General features: G+C 59.4%; 2 protein-coding genes across 2 annotated transcripts; one reads left to right on the forward strand and one right to left on the reverse strand.

Annotated features, from left to right (window-relative positions):
• The first annotated feature begins 721 nt into the window (after positions 1-721).
• Positions 722-6,051, forward strand: OXTR (oxytocin receptor). The gene is made up of 2 exons (XM_009983542.2): positions 722-1,652; positions 5,804-6,051. The coding sequence occupies exons 1-2, from the start codon at positions 722-724 to the stop codon at positions 6,049-6,051; spliced, it is 1,179 nt and encodes a 392-aa protein (XP_009981844.2).
• A 3,564-nt stretch (positions 6,052-9,615) lies between these two features.
• CAV3 (caveolin 3) lies at positions 9,616-12,839 on the reverse strand. Its single transcript, XM_086619102.1, has 2 exons — positions 12,726-12,839; positions 9,616-9,957 (listed from the first exon to the last, which is right to left on the reverse strand). Exons 1-2 carry the CDS (start codon positions 12,837-12,839, stop codon positions 9,616-9,618), a joined length of 456 nt encoding a protein of 151 aa, XP_086475228.1.
• Positions 12,840-13,783: the final 944 nt, after the last annotated feature.

Genomic DNA, 13,783 nt, shown 5'->3' on the forward strand with positions numbered 1-13,783 from the left:
GGGACCCGGCGGCACGCTCCGGTCTGCCGCTCCCTCTCGCGGCGGCCGCTCCGAGCGCAGGCAGCCGCCGGCGGGCAGGATCCGGCCCCGGGCCCCCCTCCCCGCCCGGGCGGGCAGGATCCGGCCCCCGCCCCGCCCCGCCGGAACGCTGCCCGCCGGGGCGCGGGGCGGCGGGGGCTGCCGCGGGCCGGGCCGGAGGTAGGAGCGGGGCCCCGGCGCTGCCCCGGGCACCGCCGCGGGTGGGAGCGGGGCGGCGGGCACCGGGCCGGTGGGTGGGTAGGTGGGTCGGTGGGTGGGTGAGCTCCCCGGGCTGGCAGGGCGCGGGGGGCGGCTGCAGAAGCGGGGTGTGGGTGCGGGGTACGGCCGCGCTGGGGGGGCCCCGGCGGAGCTGGGAGGGCTGGGACGGGCACAGCGCGTCTCCGCCGGCCCTTTCCCCTCATCCTCCTCCCGCGCTTCGGTTTTGTCGGGGGGCAGGAGCCTGCGGAAACGTCGGGTGCCCTGGGAGGGGACAGGGTGGAGCCGCCGGAGAGCCCTGCGGGCCCGGGGACGGGCGGGCAGCTCCGCGGAGGGCGACGGGGACGGAGCAGCAGAGCCCGGGGAGGGCAGCGCCGGGGGAGCGGAGCCGCAGCGGGGCCACGGCCGCCTCGCCCGGGGACGCGTTCGTGGGGGACCTTCCACGCACCCCCTCTGCCAGCAGGCTCTATGCGGGACCGAGCTGGCCATGGAGAAGTTGTACTTCGCGGGGAGCAGCCTATGGACGATCAACAGCTCGCTGGGGAACGGCAGCCTCCGCCTGGAGAACCGGACCTCCGGGAGGAACAGCACCGCCGACCCCCTGAAGAGGAACGAGGACATGGCCAAGGTGGAGGTGACCGTCCTCTGCCTCATCCTGTTCCTGGCCCTGACCGGCAACCTGTGCGTGCTGCTGGCCATCCACACCACCCGGCAGAAGCACTCCCGCATGTACTTCTTCATGAAGCACTTGAGCATCGCTGACCTGGTCGTGGCCATCTTCCAGGTGCTGCCCCAGCTCATCTGGGACATCACCTTCAGGTTTTACGGGCCGGATTTCCTTTGCCGGTTGATCAAGTACTTGCAGGTAGTGGGGATGTTTGCTTCCACCTACATGCTCTTGCTGATGTCCCTGGACCGCTGCTTGGCCATCTGTCAGCCGCTAAGGTCTCTGCACAGGAGAGCGGACCGGGTCTCTGTCCTCCTCACCTGGCTGCTGTGCCTGCTGGTCAGCATCCCACAGATCCACATATTTTCTCTGAGGGATGTGGGGAATGGGGTTTACGACTGCTGGGCAGATTTCATCCAGCCCTGGGGACCTAAAGCCTATGTCACCTGGATAACCCTCATGGTCTACATCATCCCCGTGTTGATCCTAAGCATCTGCTATGGCTTAATCAGCTTCAAAATCTGGCAGAACGTGAAGCTTAAGACAGCCCACGGGCCCAACGTGGGTCTGAGCTCCGGCTCCCGCAGTGGGACAGCATTTGCCAGGGTCAGCAGCACCAGGCTCATCTCCAAAGCCAAGATCCGGACAGTCAAAATGACCTTCATCATAGTGTTAGCTTTCATAGTGTGCTGGACTCCCTTTTTCTTTGTGCAGATGTGGTCTGTGTGGGACACGAACGCTCCGCAGGAAGGTATGTCCTCTCCCCTCCCGTAGCCCTACGTTTGCATGGACTACTTAGCTCTGCAGCGCAGGGACACCGACAGCAGACTCGCGGGCCACGAGCGACAGCCAGAAACTCTGCTCCGAGCTGGGTCTCGTGGGGCTGGGAGGGAGACAAGAAAAAGTCCTGAACACGGAAAAACCACCCGACAGGCAGTGGTGGCTGCACCTGAGCTTCCCAGGTGCCGATGAGGGCTGGCTCAGCCCCTGGCAAACTCAGGGCCACCGCAGCTCGGGGCTCGGGCTGTGGGGGTGACGACTCCTTGCACTGTCCCCGGGTGCGTAAGCTCAGCCCTCCCGGGGCTGCGCTGGGGTCTCCGGTGGTCTGGTTGCCCGTCCCGGGTGCCGGGATGTGCTGAGGGCTGCGTGGGAGCTCAGCCCAGGGCTGGAGCGACTGCAGGAGAAAACTGCGCAGCGTTAGTGCCCGACTTCTTTTGCTGTGTCGCTTTGCCCTTGCTGACTTTGCTTTCTACTCCTTTGCCCTCTTTCCCCTCTCCTCCACCCCAGGACTGTGCTGCTGTTATTTTCTCTCTGCCTGGAGCACGGTTCTTGCAGAAAGCCACTGATTTATGAGCAAAGGTTTTTCCTAAAGGATGTGGTGTTGCTGATCTACCGTTTTCTATACTTGGCACTGGCTGCTCCTGTCAACACTAAGGTTGCAGACAGAGTAGAATATGTGAAACCTCCTTGGTTTCACACGCTCGTGTCTGTGCTGTCCCCGGCGGAGGTGGCCGATGGCCCCTCTGCACCCCCAGCGAGAACTGGCCCGGAAAGCTTAAAAGAAAAACTCTGCACAAGTTTGCGAGGTGGGAGAAGGGGCAAAAAACTGCTTCCAGGGACAGGTCTTCCTTGGACAGACTGACCCAACTCAACAGAAATGCCGAGTCTGGGGATGTCAAAGACCGACGAGGAGCTGCCACACAGTCCCGGCTGCCCTGGCAGGGGCTCCGCAGCGGAGGGCACGGCTCGCTTACACCGTGCGCGCTGCTTTTACCCTGTTCCAGCTGTTCCGTGCGCTGGGAAAACCTGCTGTCTCCTGCCGCCCGCGCACATCCGTCCTCCCATAGATGGGAGCTGACAGCCTGGCTCCAGCTCTCCTAACGTGCCTTATTGCTTCTCGATTCTCCCTTTATTTCAGGTGGAGAAGGGAAGCACAGCTTTTTAAACCTCCCTCGGGGCTCCACGCAGCCGGCTCTTGGTTTTCCACCTGATTCAGGCTGGTTGAAACTTCTGGTTTTCAGATGCTGCCCTGGGAGGAAGCAGCGTCTCTGCCTTTTGCTGTATTTCAGACCTGCAATCTCGAGGGCTCCCACCTGACTCGTCAGCAAACGAACCTCTGCCGCTCTGCTGGTTCCTGGGGCAAGGCGCGGGGGGATGGCGGGGTGTTCGGTGATCGCAGCCTCCCGGCTGTGCAGAGAGCATCTCCCCTGCCCACCCGGTGCCGTTGGCCCTGCAACACCTCGCCTTTTCTGCTTCGCTTTGCTTTTCTGTGATGAGGAACGCTCCAGCCGTGCCGAGTTGCAGCAAACTCCCCTTTCCTGCACGTTTTTCTTGCTCAGGGGCCCGTGTCTGCAGTGAAGGGTGGGAGTTTTGCCAGAGCGTTTGCTAGAGGCTTTCATGGCACAGGGAGGAAAAGCCTTGGGTGGGTTACTGTGGATAGCAAATGCTGGGAGAGCCCAGCCCTTCCTCCCGGGCCCCCTCTCCTCCTCGCTGGCTGCCCAGAGGCATGAGAGGGGTGGCAGGGTCAGAGTCTCTGCAGAAGGGATGGGCTTTGCCTACTGTGTTCCGGGCAGTGTTGTCCTGCATCCCCAACCTCTTCTCTTTGCACCGAGGCTTGGGCTGCCTGGGCCAGGCAGCATCATGGGGTGCCTGGCAGGGGTGTACCCGCAATGGAAAGGGAATTGGGCTGTTTCTCATCTCGCAGGCTTTGCAGTCTGCATGGGCAGACGGTCAGAGGAGGAAGCGGCGCAGGCAGGCAGGGTGCTCACTGTGCAGCCCAGCAGCACCGGGGCCCCGGCACGGCTGCAACGCTGATGGGCTGCACCCTGCGAGGCGACGAGCGGATCCCAAAGGCTGTGGGGTGGAGGGGCGCTTACTTAGAAAATGTTTAGTTTTCTCCACGTAGGATGTCATAAAGAGTGTCCCTGGCAAGAGACAGCCTGTTTAAACCTAATTGAATCCTTATTAATGCTGAGCAGGCACCCTGCAGTTTCCTGCCCGTGCATTGCATCCCGGAGCGGGGTGAGACGCAGACCTCGGCGTTAGCAGAGGGACGCACAGCGCTGGGTCTGCCGCGGGTGAAACTTCCATAACTGCTCCCTCCCGTGCCATGGGCCGTGCTTTCACCTTCGCAGTCTGCGGCGGTTTGGCGTTTGTCAGGGGTAAAATACAAGGCTGTAAAGCAAACAAAATGAAGCAGCCCTCCTTTCCTAGCTGGTGAAGTGATAATTGGAGAGATCTCACCCTACTATTACTCATCCACTTTAGTAGCTTTCTACACGGTCTTCCTCACTTCATAAAACCAACTCAAATAAAATAAGACAAGTGAAGTGCAGAAGCTGCACCCCTGCCCTGAGCAGTGCCCGGTGGAGCGGCAGGACGGGACTGGGCTCCCACGGTGCCGTCAGCGCGGGTGGGAGCTACAGGTCGTGATCCAGATGTTGGCTTAAGCATGAGGGATCCTTTGCACACCGTCGGGTAGAATGAGGTTTCTGCTGCACACACTTCACAGATAATGTACGCTACATGTGGCATTTTGAGCTTTGAGTAAAGTTGTCTCAAAGCATCTGTGAAGGTAACGGTGAGGCTGCGAAGCAGCGCAGCTGTTGTATCGGTCCCTTCATCTTGGGAGCTGATGCCCTGAACGTGGGCTGTGAGCGATGGCATCTGTCCGTGCAGGAACTGGCGAGCGGTCCTCGTTTCGTTTCGCTGTCGCAGCGTTTGCAGTGGGTCCCAGAGCCCTTCCCCGGGCACAGCTCCGGCTCTGCCCATCCCTCTGGGAGTGCAGCGTCCCCAGCCCTCTGCGGTGTGGGGGCACGTTCAGAGCCTGGGCAGGGGGAGCGTCGGTGAGGGGCAGAGCTTGCTCTTGGCAGCACCTCTCAGGGATCTCTGGCCAGGGAGGGGACAGATCCACACTTAAGACCTGCCCTGCAGTAAGCTCCATGAAATTCAATTTATCTCCCGCAGAGAGAGAAGAGCTGAGTCAGCCGTGGCTGGATTTTTTTAAGTGGGTAGAAATGCTGTGATGTATTTCAGGTCTTGTGCCTAGGATTTGTAAGCCATTCCCCGAGGATTTCTTTTAGCGTATGCTTGAAATTAAAAGTGGTTGGACCAGACATCAGTAGAGCAGGAATTATGCATGAGTTGGCTAAAGGTGAATTTGGAAACTGGTATTCGTTATCCACACTTCTCGTCTAGTTTAAAAACCGCGAGCGGATTTTTGCGGAGGCAGAAAGGGACCAGAAACAGCCCAGCCCACGTACGCATCCTGCCGCTGCCGCGCGTCCCCCGGGAGCCGAGGAGCTGGGCTGAGAACAGGGCAGCAGAGTAAAAGCTCCGTCCCCACCTGCAGCTGCTTCATGGAGGTGCTGCCCGCAGGGGCTGTGGCATCCCTACAGCCCGAGCGGATGGAAGCACTGGTCCACCCCGCATTGGCCACTGGTGGGGAAACTGAGCCACTCGGCTCTTTTTGTTCCCGGTCGTGCTCTTTGCCATGGCAACTCCAAGGGGCTGCGCTGCCTCCTCCCCGCTTTGGGCACGACAAAGGCAAATCGTGCAGCCGATGCTGGGGGCAGCTCTGCCTCTTGGTGAGGCATTTCGAGGGTTACGCCGGGCAGGCAGCAGTGCAGGAGCTGAGTGGGGGAAATGCAGCTCTTCTGGGGGAAAAACCCTAACCCCAAGTTGCTTAAACCCAGACTCGCTTCCCCCCTTTGTATTCTCCAGCTCTTCTTTGCTGATGTGCCAACTGAGATGTCCCTGTGGGCAGTGCAGCCTGTCCCTGGCGTGGGAGGAGGTGGCGTGGTGCTGGCAGAGCTCGGGGCTCTTGGCGTGTGCCCCGTGCCCGCCTCCCCAGCACGGTGGTTCTCGCCGTGCCATGACACTGCCATGCTTTCTGCCTTGCAGCCTCTCCCTTCATCATCGCCATGCTCCTGGCCAGCCTCAACAGCTGCTGCAACCCCTGGATCTACATGCTGTACACGGGGCACCTCTTCCACGACCTGATGCGGCGCTTCCTCTGCTGCTCCACGCGCTACCTGAAGTCGCGGCCGGCGTGCGACCTGAGCGTGGGCAAGAAGAGCAACTCCTCCTCCTTCGTCCTCAGCTGCAAGAGCACGAGCCAGAGGAGCTTCACGCATCCGTCCATGACGTGAGGGCATCGCCGGCCGGGACCCAGCTGTGCCGCCGTGCCGCCTGCCTCCAGCGCTTCCCTGGGAAAGGCTGGGACTCGGGCTGGCGAGGGGGCTCTGTGTAAATCGGTGTATATATGTCTGTGCGCGTGCAAGCATGTGCAGCGGTCGTTATTTAACTGAGGTGGGCATCCGGGGGGGGAATTCTGTGGGCCAAGTGCCAGTGCCGCCCGGGATGGGATGTTGGGGACCCGCTTCTGAGCCCCCAGGCCACTGACGTTGGCAGCTTGTAGATGCCCCAGACAATCTGGGGCTGCTGGGGCAGGTGTGCTACGGCCCCGTTGGGTGCCGCGCTGGGTGACAGGTGCCACCCCGGGCATGCGGGCATGGGGCACCCGGCCCCACCTCCGCCCGCAGCAGGAATCCCGCGGGATGGCGACACCTGGCTGGGGCAGAGCCACGGGCACTGCTCTCAACGTGGGTCTGTTTGCTTCGCTTGAAGCGCTGTGGGGCAGAGCGGCCCCATCCCTGCTCGATGCCAGCCCTGCTCCCCCCAGCCCAGACCCACCGGTGACACTGCTGGCACAGAGCGAGGACAGGGCTGGAGACAAGCCTCCCGGGGGGACAATGCTGATGCCCGGGCATCCCTCCCCAGCTCGGCTCCGTGTGCTGTGTGAGGCTGTGCACGTGGGTCAGCGGGGGACGGGAGCGGGCCTGACTGCAGGGTCGGGGATCTGTGCAATAACACGTTTGCTGAGCCTGCTCACAAGCTGCTCCGAAGGCAGATGTGTGGGATCGCAGCTGGACTCCGTGGGGTTTAACGGAAAAACTCCCATTGAGTCCCCCAAGGCCAAGCTTTTGCTCTGGGTTTAGCACAGATAGCATTTAGTCTTTTACACCAATGCAGTTTTCTTGCTCTGTAACGCACAAGGTCATGCTGATGGCATGGAGTTTTTATTGTTAAGAAATACCTGTAAATAAAGTTTTCTGACTGTGTCTTCATGGAAAGCGGGAGGGGAAGTGCGGAAGGAGCACTAGATTTATAAAAATGAAGGAAATTGATGGGAAACAACTCTTGAAACACAAGACCCAAGTATCCTCAGCGTGACGATGCTTTGGTTGCGGGGTGCTGCGGCAGGCGCTGGGGGTCTGTGCAGCTCTGCCCCACAGCCGGGGGGTCTGGGGGACTGTGCCGCAGCCGGGGGGGCTGTGCTGAAGTGCAGCTCTGGCTGAAGGTGGCGGGAGCTTTCCCCCGAATTCCGTGGCCGTGGGATCCGGCGACTGCGGACGGGCGCTCCGGCCTTTGCTCCTGCTGCCTCCGGGTCTGCAGCCGGGGGGATGTGCAGGAGCAGGACCTGCATGCAGCCAATGGTAATATGTTGGGAATGGATATGAAAAATGCATTTAAGTGTGTACTTTTATTTTTTCACCATCATCAACAGGTACATTTTCACCTCTCATGTCCCGGCATTCCCTTGTTTTTTTTTTCTGGTACCTTCAAGTGAGCGCTCAGCACGTTTGCTGAATGCATCCCAGCAGATTCAGCCTCAGCATATTTTACCAGACTGATTTAAATCCTTTGGAAAACAGAGAGCATTTTCCTCCCACATTCACCTTCTTTCTCCTTGCGAGTAATTGGCTCCTGCACAAAACGAGGTGGGGGTCCCATTTGATCATGAACTTGGGGGGGGGGCCTGGGGCATCCTCCGTCTGCCAGGAAGGAGACGCAGAGTGGTGGTAGATTTTACTGGGATGGACACGCAGCGCGAGGTGGGGGCTGTAGGAGAGGCAGGACGTTCATTACTGGCTGTAATTAATTACAGATTAATTACAGACGCTGCGGTCTCCAGCCGAGCGGCGCCGCAGCCCCCGGCCGAGCTCCCTGCGCCATCCCCGGGCTGCGGCAGAACGGGGACTGGGAGAGGAGCCCCGGGTTTGTTGCGGTGGAAGGGTATCGAATGCGGTGCCAAAGGCTCGAAAGCAAAACAGAGGTGGTGATGACCGAGCTGTGTGTGCTCCACATGTGGGGAACCCATAGATCACTGCTTGGGGAGACCAGAACTCTGGGGGGTTTTGGGTTCAGGCTGTGAACAATTTAGAACGAAATGCCATTAAAAAGAATATAATCCCAGGTTTGTTTTTTTTTAATTATTTTTATTCCCACAAAAAGCTTTAAAAAATGATGAAATGTTTTTGGAGACTTTTTTTTTCCCCCTACAAATACCTAAATACTTTTTTTTTTTTTGCGTATCGCTCGGTCCACCTCGAGGCCCGGTGTTGCTAGAGCACACGTGCTGCGTGGCCATGGGACAATGAAAGTTCACAATCCCAAGGCGTTGGAAGAGGACCAGTAGAAAATCTGGCTTGCTCTTGTCCTTGGCATGGTGCTACGAGAGACTTTGGCTCCAAGCCTTTGTTGGGAGCCAGGGGAAGAAAGCACACCAGTGCAGTGGAGAGTAACCTCTGACCAGTGGGACCTCCTGGGCGCTGGTTCAGCACAACACTTACGGCCGGAGCCAATAAAGCATTTAAGTGCCTCAGAGTTAAAGTGTGGCTTCACGGGAGGTGGGCTAAAATTAATTGATGATACAGGGGAGGAAATAGCTCCTGATCGGATTCCTTCCCTCATCCCTGGGTTTCCCTGGAGCACTGGGAGCGGGCAGGGGGACTCCCCTTGCCATGTCGGGTAAGCCCGGTGCTGTAGGCTAGAGCTTGCCCAGCGCCAAGTGAGTGGTAAATATTCTCCCTGAGAACAAGGCAGAGCTTTGCTTAAAGCCAAGCTTGCCGTTTCTCCAGCGAGGTTGCCCGGAGCCCTTTGTGTTGTTGCCCCCCGTGGTGCTGCCCGTGGGTGAGGCGCAGGGCAGCCGGGTGGTTCCTGGCCACGCACTGTGACCGTGCCCCGTCACGATGTGGCAAGTGGTTTTGCAGTTGCTGGCGGCCCCGGACCAGCACGTGCTCTCAGGAGGCAGCCTGGTTGGTCTGGATTTCAAAACTTTGCTGCAATGCAAACACAGGTGAAGAAGAAAGTTCGTTTTCGCTATTCTGTCCACAAAACTTTTGCGCGGTGATTTAATACAGAAGCTTCCACAACAACAACTATTTCGCACGAAATAAGAATTTGTATGCGAGTATTTCCCTTGGCGTCATGCTAGGGCCAAGGGAGGGAGAAGCAGGCAGGGTTTGGTCTGTTGTCCAGCAGCATCTCTGCACCCTCACTCCTCACTGCACCTGCAGGTGGTGGCCCCGGGCTGTGGTCCAGGAGATGCTGCGGTCGGTCCCTCCTGCAGGAGCAGGGCACGGTGCCGGGGGTCCCGGAGAGCAGCGGACTCTCCCTGGGCTGCTCACCGAGCCCTGAGGGGCTTCTCTCCTCCTAAAGCTGCTGGCTTTGGGATGGAGTAAGGAGCAGCCCAAAGCGCCTCCCTCTGCGGGGAGCATCCCACAGCCAGCTCTGCCGCGGGGCCCCGCCACACCGCACAGGTCCCTGGGCACGGTGTCCATGTGCCCGAGGGCAGGGCACGCCGCAGGAGCTGGGGAAACCTGCACAGGGTGGGTGGTTGTGCCAGGGCTGGTCGGGGTGGCTGGAGGGACCTAGACCTCCTTCCGGAGAGCGACTCTGATGTTGCCGCAGATCTTGGAGAGCGCCTCGAAGAGCGGGTCGCAGAAGGTGTGGATGCAGAGGGAGTAGATCCGGCTGACGCACTGGATCTCTATCAGGTAGCTCTTGATGCAGGGCACCACTGCCCAGATGTGGCAGAAGGAGATGAGGGCAAAGAGGAAGCCCCAGACGACGGCCAGGGGGATGCCCAGGATGGCAGAGAGCAGCCGGTAGCACCAGTACTTGCTGACGGTGAAGGTGGTGTAGCTGGTTTTCCAGACGCCGTCAAAGCTGTACGTTCCCACAGGCTCAGCTATCACATCCTCAAAATCCACCTGGGGGGAGAGAAGGGGGAGGTAAGGGGTGGGGGGCTGGCAGGGGCTCAGGGCGAGGACGAGGATCCGCTGCAGCGTGAGAGCCGAGCCCGAATGGAGGGGGCTGGGGACGCCAGGGCTGCGCGAGGGGACACGGGTCCCCGGCACCCCCCGGGCAAGGACAAACCCTGGTGCAGCAGGAGACCCCCGCCTTGCCGAGGTCCGAGGGGGAGATGCCACACGCGGGCTCAACCTGCGGCACAGAAGCGTGGGCTTGGCCGCCCCGGGACACATTCCCTGATCCCAAACCCTGATCCCAAACCCTGAGCTGTAGATGGTGTTTCCAGGTGCTGGGGCCAGGGACGAGCCGTTGGAACAGGAGCTGCGCGTGGGACTGTTTATTCCGGAGGAGGCCAGAGCTCGTTCCTGCCCTTTTTTAGCATTCATGGGCTGCCTGCTGGGCAAGAAGGCTGTTTGTGCTAACAACAGCCCACCAGCCCCTTGATTTACGATTTGTTTATTTAGGTGCACGGAGGCGAGGTGCTCCGTCCCGTCTGCCTGCGCTGTCCGGAGAGCGGGAGCGACGGGCTCGGCCGTGCCCTTGCAGGATGGTGCTGCTGTGCGCGGGCGCTGGGAGTGTCTCGGAAGGACAAATATTCTCATTTCAGCCTCTGAACTACTCACAGGGTCTCACTGTGGTGTGACCCGTTTCTAGGGAATACGGGAGTCCAGCATGGCCTTTCCTTGGGCAGCTAATGTGTCCGTACTTTCATGTTAAATTGCAGTATTTGTTCTGGTTTGGGAAGCACTTTGATCATAAAATAATCCATTTAATTTCCTGGAGTGGGCAGGAGGCACCGGGACAAATGCCGACTGGGGTTAGGAACGGGCAGACAGGTGAGCTGGTCCTGCAGCACTGGGAGAGCCCAGGTGTGCTGGGAACCCAGCAGCAGGTGCCGGTGCAGCTGCTGGAGCGCGCTGAGCTAATCAGGGCACCAATTAATGAAGGGAGCAGCAGGCTACAAGACAGCAGTCTCTGCCCTGCTTCTGCTGATCACACCAGAAGCTGGTCTGGAGCAACGGTGGAGGCAGGAGCCAAATCCTGACCTGGGCACAGCCCTGGAGTGCTCCAGGTCCAGCAAGTGCAGGTACTGCTCAGTTGCTCTATTCTTCTGCTGGGGGGAGGATTTAAAGCTGTGCAAAGCCCCCGTGGCTGGCACCACTGCTCTGACTGTAACGTGGTCTCAAATTCTGGCCACTGTGCTGCAATGCCCAGGCTGGGTTTACGTACATCCATGTGGACCTTTCAGCCTGCAAACTGCTCTGCTGCCCCGTGGGATGCCCCTCTACCCGCTGTGCTCTCAGGGCATCATGTGTTTGAGTGCCCCGGGTGTTTCCAAGTGTGTTGCACCCAGTGGCGGGGGGGCTTTGGCTTTTCCTGTTCACGACAGGGTGGGCTGTGCTCTCTGCCCTCCCCAGCCTCACTGGCTGTGCCACTGGCAGGGCTGGAGGGGCACTGGGTTGCTTGAGCAAATGCTCTGAACGCTTCCAAAGCTGACAGATGGCAGTGTGGCCATGTGAGAGGGGGAGCTTGGAAATCCTCCTAGAGGCTTTGGGGATCCCTGAGTGGGAAGAGGCAGGGAAAGGGTGGGGGAATGGGGCTGGTGTGAGGGGCTACGGGTGGCCTGGGAGGTGCTGGCATTGTCCCCTCTGTCAGCTGGTGACACCCCCAGGTGGGGAGCAGGTGGTTGTGCTGCCTGGCTCTGCGGGTGAGCAGACTGAAGGCTGTGCCAATCCTTGCCGGATGGCAGGGGGGTTGTGCCGCCTGCAGCCCAGTGCCTTCCTGGGCCAAGGCTGTTGGGACGTGCTGGTGCGGTGCAGATGCGAGACGCGCCGCTGGGAACGTGTTCAAGATACCGATGTGCCTGGCAGCTGTCACGGGCACTCTCGCTGTGCCGGAAGGTGCCCATCTACGGCCGTCACTGTCACAGCTCGTCTGGGGGGCTTTAGTCTGGCCGTGCCAGGGTTTTAGCCGCAATAGCGTTTCGGTGCCCGAAGGCAGGCTTGCATCTCACCGCTGCCATCAAGGTCACGGCCCGTTACAAAGCCTTTGTGAGCAGGCTCGGCACGCGTGGTCCCTCCGCCGGGTCATCTGCTTTGATCTCTCAAACGCGGTTTTAACAAAACCCTCCCATCTCCTCCTGTTCCCCTTTGGGCCAAAATTATCTTTGGCGTAATGCTAACAAAGCTGAGAGCAACCACGGCTCAGCGGTCAGCATTCTGGGGAGTGTTCCCCGTTCGGTTGGCTGGGGGCTCGGGGAGGCTGCCGGAGGAGGAACAACCTCCTTCCCAACAGGACAACGCGTATCTAAATGCTCCGGTGCTCAGATTGTCAGGTCTTGAAGATTAGCAGTCTTTTTCCAAGACTGCCTTTGAATCAGTGATACGGGCTGACCCTGGTTTATTTTTGGCTCCCCGCGTACGCTGCAAAGGAGACCGTCTCCATAAATTTCCAAGCTACAGCCCGTGAAGTTGGCGAGCGCATTCAAGGAATGGGAAATATTGCGTTATCCGGAGCCGCGCGCACCCAGCCGGAGTCTGGACACCCCGGCAGCGCGGTTGGCACTCGGATCTCCCGCAGCCCAGGGTAATGCCACTGCTGGAGGCACGTGTGCCAGGGGCTCACAGCCCCAACGAGGTCAAGGCAAAAGCAGAACGACAGCACCAACGGAGCAGTTGGACGAAGGAGGCAGTGACGCTTCTGAAACACGGTGCCAGGAGGGTCCTACCTTTACGACGTCCTCGTTTATGCGCTTTGGGTCTCTGTTCACCAGGTCGATCTCCTTGATGTGCTGGTCTTTGATGATGATCCTCTCCTCCAGCTCAGTCCGTTCCTCTGCCATGGCTGCTCTGCTGCCAGCTTGGCTCTGGATGGCTGCGGATCTGGGACCTGGGGCTGTGCTGGGGGAGGACCGGGGGAGGGCAGGGTGCGGAGGTGCCGGCCCCCCCGCAGCCCGCAGCAGCTGCCCTGCACCCCTGGCAGTGCTCCAGGCTAAAATTAATGTCAAGCCTCCCGTGGCTGCCCTGAAGTGTCCCTTAAAGGGGCTTTGTTGGGGACAGCCCCAGCAGTGTCACTTCTGGGGAGGGAGCATGTTTGTGGGTGGCTAGTGGCCCTTGAGCCAGGGCGAGGGTGGCACAGGGGTGGGTGCACAGCCCCCAGCCCAGCTGCGTGGGTGGGATTTTCTGCTCTTGTAGGGCGGCAGTGTGGCAGAAACGATGCCTAAATTGGGGAAAAACTCCTCAAAAGCCTGAGAGATAGTCGCTTACGAGAGAAATTGTGTTTATGAATCTGTGAATGAAGTGGCTCAGGGGAGACAGGAGTCGTGTCTATAAATTCCACCCAGAGAAGCCATGTTGTCCTGGGACGGCTGGCAAGCCGTGGGGTCCCTCTGGCAGCCCAGGAGGCAGCTCACGGTGTCAGTGTGGATTCCTTGGATTCCAGCTTTTTCATACTGAGAAGCTCGAGGAAATCCAACAGACCGACCCACGGATCGATGTCGGTTGGGGTCCCTCCTCCGTGAACACTGGGCACGGTGACGTTTCGCGTGTTAATGAAGATTTATTTGTCTTGTGCTGTATTCCAATAATCCTCATCAATCTCTTCAGTGCTCTCTTGGTTTTTGTGAACTGAAGATTTGTTTAAAACTAATGTCTTTGTGAAAAAAACCACCAAAACCAACAACCCACCCACCCACACCTCTGTCAAACCAGTTGATTTGCCAGGGAGTGCTTTGGGTTTTGCTGTTGAGATGAAACTGCCTCCGGCGAAGGCCGGTGGTGACACCCG

This window comes from Tauraco erythrolophus, chromosome 12, assembly GCF_009769465.1.
Source record: "Tauraco erythrolophus isolate bTauEry1 chromosome 12, bTauEry1.pri, whole genome shotgun sequence".
In the NCBI taxonomy this organism is placed as follows: domain Eukaryota; kingdom Metazoa; phylum Chordata; class Aves; order Musophagiformes; family Musophagidae; genus Tauraco; species Tauraco erythrolophus.